Source organism: Chrysochloris asiatica, unplaced genomic scaffold (assembly GCF_000296735.1).
Source record: "Chrysochloris asiatica unplaced genomic scaffold, ChrAsi1.0 scaffold00354, whole genome shotgun sequence".
Classification (NCBI taxonomy): domain Eukaryota; kingdom Metazoa; phylum Chordata; class Mammalia; order Afrosoricida; family Chrysochloridae; genus Chrysochloris; species Chrysochloris asiatica.
This window is the reverse complement of record NW_006408872.1, coordinates 1,153,611-1,164,328: the sequence shown is the minus strand read 5'-3', so window position 1 is coordinate 1,164,328 and position 10,718 is coordinate 1,153,611. Positions and strand designations below refer to the sequence as shown.

General features: G+C 38.5%; 1 protein-coding gene across 1 annotated transcript in view; it reads right to left on the bottom strand.

Annotated features, from left to right (window-relative positions):
• Positions 1 to 10,718, bottom strand: part of PCNT (pericentrin) — a 174,585-nt gene that overhangs the window by 6,816 nt on the left and 157,051 nt on the right. Inside the window, 2 exon segments of the mRNA XM_006878175.1 lie at positions 3,812 to 4,044; positions 4,737 to 4,856. Of these exon segments, the coding sequence (XP_006878237.1) occupies positions 3,812 to 4,044; positions 4,737 to 4,856 (353 nt within the window).

Sequence of the window (10,718 nt, the reverse complement as noted above, 5' to 3'; positions counted from 1 at the left end):
AAGTTCAAACCCATCATCCATCAGCAACTTCTCAGGAGAAAGACGAGGCAATCTGTTCCCATAAAGGTTTACACTCTCAGAAACTCTTAAGAGGCAGTTCTTTTCTGTCCTATATAGGGTCACTAAAATTGACTTCATGGCAGCAAGTTTTGGGTTTTTTTTTTTTTTTGGTATCTGAAGTACAACACTGTCAGTGACAGTCTCATGTTCATATTCTTACAACACCAGTTAATTAAACTACTACTCAAATTTATACACCAATTATGAAGGCCAAAGATGACTACATTCAAGGTTTTGTTACAAACTGTTGCAATCTGAAATTCATCACACATGCAATTAAAATGCAGCAGTAATTAGAATGTGAAAGTTGGAAATGAAGCAGGATTGGTAGTTATAAAATATGACCTCGGTGATAAAAGAATTATGTCAGAGATTGCATGATATAGTTCTGCAAGAGTAATAACTTAGTCATCAGAATTCATTAGGTTTTTTAGTTTTTTTTCCCCAAAAACATCATCTACATATACAGGTCTCACTAGATGGAATACAAGGGAATCAAATCTACTACATCTGTGTAAAGAAATGATGGAAAAGCTCAATATTATCAGCCAAGGCAAAGCCAATAGCTGATTATGGAACAGATCATAAATTATTTATTTATGTGTAAGTTCAAGTTGAAGATGATGAAAATCAAAGCAAGTCTACAAAGGCCAAAATATAACCTTGAATGCATCCTGCCTGAACATATAGACCACCACAAAAATAGATCTGATGCACTAGTCACTAGTGATTGAACATCAGAAGAGTTGTGGGGGGTTGACATTAAGGATATCATACATAAGAAAGTGAAAGATCATTAAAAAGACAGACAAGAAGGAAAAGATCAAAATGATATCAGAAGAGACTCTGAAAGTCTAAAGTGCAGAGTAGCTAAAGTGCAGAGTAGCTAAAGTGAATGGAAGGGTAAACCTTCACCTAATTTACAAAAAACTTAAAAAGTAAAGTCAACGGAAAAAATGGTGATGTAAAAGAGCTGAACATAACAGTTCAAAGAATGGTTTAAGAAGACAAGATAAAGTATTATATAATGAAAGGAGCTCTGGTAGCGTAATGGTTACGAATCGGGCTGCTAACCTCAAAGTTGGCAGTTCAGAACTACCAGCCATTCCACTGGAGAAAGATGAGGCTTTCTGCTCCTGTAAAGATTTATAGCCTGGGAAACCCTGTACTGGGTCACTATGAGTCGGAACTGACTCTACGGTACTAACAATAACAACATGCAAAGACTGGGAGAGTTAGAAAATCAAAAGGAAAAAACACAGTTGGCATATCTCAAGCTGAAAGAACTGAAGAGAAAATTCAAATCTCGAGTTGAATTACTGAGGGATTCTAGGGGATAACAAAATTGAATGGTAGAGGAAGTATTAAAAGAAGATGGAAGCAACAGACAGAGTCACTGTAGCAAAAAGAACTGGCCAGTGTTCAACCATTTCAAAAAGAAGCATATGATCAAGAACTGCTGGTACTGAAGAAAGAAGGCCCTGGGAAAAAACAAGGGTTCAGAAATTGATGAGACACTAATTGAGATACTTCAACAAATGGATGCAATCCTGCAAACACTTCCTTGTCTATATTAAGAAATCTGGAAGACAGCTCCCTGACCAACTGACTCAAATAGATTCATAATTGTGCTTATTCCTAAAAAAGTGATCGAAATGTGAATATTACTGAATATTATTAGTAATGTAGGCAGGCAAAATTCTGCTGAAGATAACTGAAAAATGACTGCAGTCACACATCAACAGGGTCCACATCCAGAAAAGATATACAATAAAGGATATCACTGCTAGTATGAGCTGGCTCTTGGCTGAAAGCAAAGAATATAAAATAGATGATACTTACCTGTGCTTTATTGACTTTGTGAAGGCATTCAACTATGTGAGTCATAACAAATTATGGATAACATTACAAATAGTGGATGTTCTGCATTGAATTATGTCCCCCCAAAATATGTGTCATAAATCCTAACTTCTATGCTTATGGTTAGAGTCCTGGTGTGGCACTGTGGGCAGTTCAAGTTCACCAGCTGCTCCTTGGAAACCCTATACAGGGTACTATGGGTTGGAACTAATTAGACGGCACGTAACAACAACATGCTTGTGGTTATAATCCCATTTGGGAAGGACTGTCCTTGTTAATGTGGCAGGATTACTATAGTCAATCTCTTTTGAGATATGAAAGAGCAAGCTAGCAAGCAGATATGAGGGAAATAGATGCCAAGTCACATAAAGACTGTACAAGAGCAGAAGCTCCAAAGAGACAAAGACCTTTATTCTCAGTCAACAGAGAGAAAAAGCCTCCCGCCCCCTAGAAATTCAGACTTCTCCTAACTATGAGAAAATAAGTTTGTAAAAGTGACATTTAAAAATGAACCTGTTTTTCGGAACTCAGCCAGGAGAAGAAAGAAGAGGGAGGAAAAAAAAACAAAGTGAGCTGATACAGTCTGATGAACTTGACCTATACCTATGGAGCAGCAACTCAAAAGAAGGAACAAATCCTTACAGCAAGAAACATTCCCACCCCCTCCACACACAGAGTGGACGGAGATGGGCAACTTGGACATTGGATACGCAAATGGGGAGGGGGGACTACAAAGGCAAGAAGTGACTGGCTTACAAGCTTTCAAGAGGGAACCTAGTGCTAGGGGGCATGGAGGAAGGCAGAATCTCCAGTGGGTACTATTCAATCTGTCTGGGCGGAGCTGATGAAAGGAAATACAGATGGGTAACTTGTGATACAGTAGTGAACAATGCTTATCAGGATGGATTATGAGGGTTGGAAATGCAAAGGTAGATGTTTTGTAACAAGGAAGGGAGTGATTAACTCTCCAGTCTAGAAGTGGAGGTCTCTGGGACCATCAACGGAGAAGAGCCGAGAGCGGGACCCTACCCATAAAAAACAGAGATGTCTGAGATAGAGACAGAGACGATGACGTAGAGTGATGAAGCGGCTGGGGACTTTGGATCCAGAGAGGGAAAGGGACTGTGGGCCGAAGACTTGGGGGGGAGGGGGGAGTTTAGGGGGTGGGTTACTAGGATATACCCTTTGGTTGGTTGATGCTGCATGGAGGGGATTGGAACCATGGCAATGAAATGATATACAATGGAATGAATGTAAAACTAAAGTTGTCTCATGTAAACTATCATATAATTCACAATAAAACATTATTAAATATATATATATATATATATATACCTGTTTTGTCCAGAAACAGAGGACCCTAGGACCATCAAGAGAGGAACACACAAGCAGAATGCAGGACCTTATCCAGAGAAGCAGCAGTGCCAGAGACGGAGGCAGAGATGGGGCATGGAAAGGGGGAGCGGCTAAGGACTCTAGATTCATCAACTAAGAAGAGGACTAAGAACTGGTGGCCATGAGCAGACATGCAGAATGTGCCCTTTGAAGATGTAAACTTTCAATCCACAATAAAAACCTTAAAAAAAAAAAAAAGAACCTATTTTGCACATCATTGGATATCCTTGTTATTAGAAAGAATCCAACATGACACTCAGAAAGGGCAGTATATTCTTTTGTAATTAAAAAGCACCATTCTAGAAGGTGATATTTTTGCACAACATGATTTCTTAACAGCAAATGTCAGCTGTGTCTTTTAAAGGTCTCAAATCCATTTGTCTTGAAAAAGGATGCAGTTTCCAAGAGCAAAACCAGATAACCACGTGACAGCCACTCGAGAGGGCCTGGTCCACCCTGTACTCAATGAGTTATACAGGATGGCACTGGTGTGTACCTTAGGATTGCAATCACCACCCTGACAGCAGTTCGGAACTTGGTGAAAGGACGAGATGCAGTGGTTTTTTTATCTGCTTTGGAAGGAAATACTCCCAAATGAGCAATCATTGAGAGGGTTTCTTGCTCAGAGTCTTGGAATCCACCAATTAGCAGTAAGAGGTACTTCTTCTGATAAATCAAGGCTTTTCGAAAGCTCTCAGCTCTCAAATAATGTAGGTACAATTTCTCCATCTAAAAGAAAAGAAACAGGAACACTTAATTACAAGAAAAAAAAGGCATCTTGCTGAGAAATCTCGTATTACACATTTGTATATGCTGCTCTGGAAAAAGAACCAGATTACTGTTTCCTCAGCAGATCATCTTGGGCATCAGCTTTACATAACAATCACAGGCAGAGAAAACCTTGCTACTCAAACAGTGATCTATTTATCATACAATGTTTGGGCCACGAACCTCTGTGCCGCAGAATCACTGAACTGTTATGTCAGTGAGTCCCAAGTTTGATCCATATTGGTGGCCTCATCATGATCTGTGGGCAGGCTGGGTGCTGGCAGTGTGAAACCCTTGGTGTTCATGTTTGCCCTTGAAAATGCATCTACAATTTACCATGTTGTCAAATCAAGGACCTCAGGATCACTGCTCTCCTATTTCCAGTCTGCAGAGACTTGTAATCTTTCAACTCAGTCTTCATCCCTAGTACTTGGGTCTCTCCTCCCTAAGTTCCTTTATCAAGTGACCTGACCACTGGTGTGAGCGTGTTACTATGTGGACAGTGGTGCACACTATCTGTCTATGTGGCAGGTATGCCCAGCAGATGAGAACCTCATAGTACTGGAACTGTCTCCACCAGTATGAGAAAACTTGTGACACATCTAGCCCAAGTGACTCTCACTGCTCCAGCACCATGCAGAGGACCAGCTCACCTTGACACTGCAGGTGACGGCTTCCTCACGTGTCGTCAGCATGCCCAGTCCTGGGTCGGTGAGTCTAAGTGACCCCTGAAAAGCTGTCCTTTCATGCTTCAGTGCAGCCCGGCTTGACCTCTGTGAAAAGAATGGCCATGAGGAACAGTAACTAATGCCATGGGTGGGAGAGGGCCTAGGGGTGAGTACACACGCTAGGGGTCCATCTTCCAGGTGCCATGATGCAGCCCCCTATAGTGGTAACACACCACCCATAAAAGTCATTCCTGTCTCAGTCTTCACCATCTTTGCAATGGGCTACAGTCATTATTTGATTATTATTCATATAACCCTCATCTTCTTTGGTCCCAGAAACACCAAACCTCGTAGATGCAAATACCTAATCCTACCTTAGTTCATCAAGTTACACACATCAAAACCTTACTGAGGGCCCATGTGAACTCTGAGGGGAGAAGAACTGGGACAAAGCAGCTTGTCCTGACCACTCATGTATAGGCTGGGACAACAATAATAGCATATGGAGAGTCCAGAGCATTGCTTAAAGGGAAATTCATCACATGAAATGCTTACATTTGAAAAGCAAGGTCTCAAATGAATCGTCTATATTTTAAGAAACTAAAAAAAAAAAAGCCATAAAAATTGCAGAGAACGTATTATGAATTATTTCAGTTCTTTTATGTTTAATGCTTGTTTTGTGATCCATGATTTGGTCTCTTGAAAGACATATTACCAAAACACTATGAAGAAGAAATAACTTGAATTGTCCTGTATATAGTAAGAAAAGTTGAATCCATCATTAAGTACCTTTTAAGAGAAGAATATACTTAAATGTTTCAACAAACATTTAAGGAAGAAATAATACCAGCTCTATGTAATCTCTTCCAGAAAATAAGAGTAATAGGAAGGAGCATGCTTCAATTTATTTTATGAGGCCACACTAGACAAGAACATTGCAGACCAAGAGCTCCCTTAAACACAGATACAAAAATCCTCAACAAAACATTAATAAATAGAATCCAGTACCATAAAAGAAATGATCCATCATGACTGAGTGGGTGTTTTCATGGAACTACAAGGTACACTCATTACTCAGAAATCAATCAGTGTGATCCACTACATACTAACAGATTAAATTAGAAAAACCACAATAGATGCATGAAAAGCATGACAGATGTCAGTATCCATTCATGATTTTAAAAATCTCTAAGCAAAATAAGAGTAGGAAGGAACTTCATCAAGAAAGAGCATTCATACACACACAAAATTATATTTAACAATAAAAGATTGAATTATTTTCCTTATGGATTAGAAACTAGGAAAGAATGTATTTTTATTGTTTCTATTCACTAATATAATGGAAGTTCTAGTCAGTGCATAAGGCAAAAAAAAAACAAGAGGAAACAAAGGCATTCAAAGTGGAAAGATGGAAACAAAACCACTCCTATACATGATTGACTACGTAGAAAATCCTAAATATCGCTCATGAGAGCTAAAAAGTGAGTGTAACAAGGTTGCAGGACACAACATCAAGTGTAGTTTTATATACTAATTTAGACCAACTGAAAACCAAAATAGGTTTAAGTACCATTTACAATGTTGTTGTTGTTAGGTATCATCTAGTCTATACCGACTCATAGCGACCCTATGTATGCACAACAGAATGAAACATGGCCTGGTCCTGCGCTAATCTCACAATTGTTGCTTCATTTGAGCCCATTGCTCAATGGGTGTTGTTAGTTGATCCAAGAGGAATGAAGTTCTTGACAACTTCAATCTTTTCTCCATTGATAAGAATGCTATTTATTGGTCCAGTAGTGAGAAATTTGTTTTCTTTTCATTGAGATGTGATCCATACCATTGCTGGTACCCCATCTCATTGGGAATCTTCCTCTTTTTCTCTGACCCACCATTTTACCAAACATGATATCCTTCTCCAGTGATTGGTCCCACTGGAGTATGAGAGACAAAGTCCGGCTATCATGGTTTCCAGGGAGCCATTCTGGCTGATTCTTCCAATACAGATTGGTTTGTTGTTTTTGCAGTCCATGGTACTTTTAATATTTTCCTCCAACACCATAGATCAAATGCATCAACAGTTGTACAGTCTTCCTTATTCACTGTCCAAATGTCACGTGCATATGAAGTTATTGAAAATATCATGGTTTGGATTGGGTGCACATTTGTCCTCAAGCTGACATTTTTATTCTTCAACACTTTAAAGTGGTCTTGTGCTTGCCTAATGCAAAACATAGATTGATTTCTTGACTGCTGCTTCCAGGAGTGTTGATGGCTGACCCAAGCAAAAGGAGTCTCTGACAACTTCAATCTTCTTTCCATTTATATGAATGGTGTTTATTGGTCCAGTGGTGATGATTTTTGTGTTGTTTTTTTTTTTACATTTAGATGCAACTCATACCAAAGGCTGTGGTCTTTGATCTCAATCAGTAAGTATTTTAAGTCCTCTTCACTTTCATCAAGCAAAGTTGTATCATCTGCATATTGCAAGTTGTTAATGAGTCTTCCTCTCTCCAATCCTGATGTCATGTTTTTCATCACATATTCCAAATTCTTGGATTATTTGCTCAGCATGCAAATTGAATAAATATAGTAAAAGAAAACAACGCTGGCATACACCTTTCCTAATTTTAAACCATTCAGTGTTCCCCTGTTCTGTTCAAACAATTGTTTTTTGGTCTATGTACAGGTTCCTCATGAGTACAATTAGGTGTTCCAGAATATTCATTCACCTCAATGTTGTTCACAGCCTGTCATGATCCACAAAATCTAAAGCGTCTGTGTAGTCAATAAAGCACATGTAAACATCTTTCTGATGTCCTCTGCTTTCAGCCAAAACCCATCTGATGTCAGTAATGATATCCCCTGTTCCATGTCCTCTTCTGAATCTGGCTTGAACCTCTGGAAGTTCTCTGTCAATGTATGGTTACAGCTGTTTTGAATTACAATAGCCATTACAATTTGTTGTTGCTGTTAGGTGCCATTGAGTTGGTACCGACTCACAGCAACCTTATGCACAGCAGACTGAAACAGTGCCCCATCCTGGGCCAACCTCACAATTGTTGCCATGCTTAAGCCATTTATGCTGCCAATTTGCCAATCCATCTCCAGTGACTGGTACCTCCTGACAATATGCCCGAAGTATGAGAGATGAAGTTTGGCCATCCTGACCTCCAAGGAGCACTCTGGCTGCACTTCTTCCAAAACAGATCTGTTGGTTCTTTCGGCAGCCCGTGGCACTTTCAATATTCCCCTCCAACACCATAACTCAAATGCATCAATTCTTTTAAGGTCTTCCTTATTCACTGTCCAGCTTTTGCATGCATATGAGGTTATTGAAAATACCATGGCTTGGGTCAGGCACACCTTAGTCCTCAACCTGACACCTTTGCTCTTCAACACTTTAAAAAGGTCTTGTGTTATGTATCCCTTAAGAAACCGCACGTCACTACTCTAGATCATTTAAGCCTAAAAATTAATATATAACAGCTTGATTGAACCTTTTTTCTGTAAAAATAAAAATGTTAGATTGTTAAGAAAAACTATGAAATTATCTTAAGTTGTTCCTATGAATCATTATGTCCTGTTTTGAATGATTAATCACATTTCAGTTCCATATCCTGTCTTAATCACATATTCCCTTTGTGACATCCTCCCTTTGTGAATTACATCCTTCCTTTGTAATAAATCCCTCCCTAAAAAAGAGAATAAAAGGCTGAGGTAGAGTGAGTTTTGCATGCAATGTTGTGCAATGCTGGGCAATGCTAGGCAATATGTTTGCAGATCTGTCTACCTGCCAGCTTGCATCATATCTGTGTGTCTGTCTTTTTTGTATATATTTCATCTCTCTCTGTCTCTATCCCTTTCGCCGCCAGATCTCCCTTCTTCGTGACACCCATACTTCCTTGTCGAGGCTAGAACCCGACACAGGACCTCAACAAGATTTAATACAGTCCCAATCACATAACCATCAGAATTATAAACTTTATATTGAAGGATAAAGGAATTAGAATAGACTAAATTATTTATAAAGGAGAATATAGTTACAGGATTCCCAATACCCAGTATGAAGACATATCTGTATTAATCAAAACAGCTAGTAAAGGATTAACAAATAAACCAATGGAACAGAGCATCCAGAAATACAAACACAAATGTTCTTGGCTGACTTTTGACAAAGGTGAAAAAACAATTAAGTGGAGAAAGGATAGTCTTTTAAAGAAATTATGTTAGAAACAAATGGACATTCATATGCATGAAAATGATCCTTGGCCTACGCTTCAGACCATAAACAAAAATTAACTCAGAGTGGATCTCAGACTGAAATAGAAAACGCAAAACTATAAAACTCCAGGCATACTCCATAAAAGGACAAATTGATACTCTGGATTCAATAAAAGTAAAAATCTGCTTAGCAAGAGATAGCACACAGAGGAAGTGAAGACTATCCAGAGACTGGGAGAAAATATTTGCAAGTCACACATCTGACAGAGGACATGTATTATAAAGAACACTCAAAATTTAATAATAAATTTTCTTTAAATAAAAATAGGCAAAAGATTTGGATACTGCACCAAAGAAAACATACAGGTGGCAAATAAACACACAACAGATGCTCATTATCTTTAATTATTAGGAAATTCGACATTAAAACCACAATGAGCTACCACTACACACTTACCGCTGTTGTAAACTATCAAGTTGATTCCAACTCATAGTGATCTTATTGACAGAGCAGAAATTCAATTCTCTATGGGGCGGGCTTTCTTGGCTGTAAAATCTTTATGGGAGCAGATCACTAGGTCTTTCTCCCATGCAGCCAAGCACATAACCATTGTACCACCAATGCTTCTTAAACACCTATTAGAATTGTGTAGGCTAACGTAAAAATAAAAGCACTAATACTATCAAAGCAAGGATGGCAAGTAACTGGAACACTTTGCTGGAGAAAAAGCAAAATCGTACAGTCACTCTGGTAAAGTGTGGCAGTGACTTAAAAAGTTCAATAGAAATTTATGCTGTGATCTAATATCCTATTTATTGGTTTCTGTGCTAATGAAAATTTATGTTTTCACAAAAATGAACACACAAATGGTTACAGCAGCAGTATTCATAATAGCTGACATCTGTAACAACCCTTTAATGGGTGAACAGATCAACTGTGACACATTCATACCATGGAAAATTACTCAGAAATGAAAGGAACAAACTATTGATACATCAACATAATACACAGATAAATGCATACATGTATTATGAAAGTAAGTCAAAGAACCTAGTTCAAAAGATTACATACTATAGGATTCTACTTAGACGACAATCCAGACAAGGGAAAACTATAGGGACCAAGATCACATCAGTGCCTGCCACCTGGTAATGGGTGGATAGGTTGTGACTCCAATTCTTTCAGGGGATGGCATTGTTCTGTATTATGCTAATAGTGTTAAAACTCATACTACTGTATACCAAAAAATGGGCAAATTTTACTTTAAGTAAATTTTAATGTAGCTTTTTAAAGATTTTAAATGTAAAACGAATCACAAACAGCAACCTAATTATATGGAAAAACAAAACTGGCATTACAGAAAAAAGTTTATTAAAATGCATAATCAGGAAAATGTATAAATCGTTCTAACTAAGGGAAAGCCAAATTAAACTAATTTGATCAGCTTATTACATTCTTAAGGAGCTTTGGTAGTGTAGTGCTTATGAATCGGGCTGCCAACCTCAAGGTCAGCAGTTCAAAACTACCAGCTATTCTATAGGAGAACGATAAGGCGTTCTGCTCCCATAAAGATTTATAGCCTCGGAAACCCTGTGCAGGGTCACTATGAATCAGAACTGACTCCACGGTACTTAACAATACCAAAAATGAACTAGTGGTGGGAAAAGCCACATATATAACAAAATGTAAGTGTGTGTAGAAGTCTGTGTGTGCCAGTGAATGTGCCTGAGCCTGTATGTGCC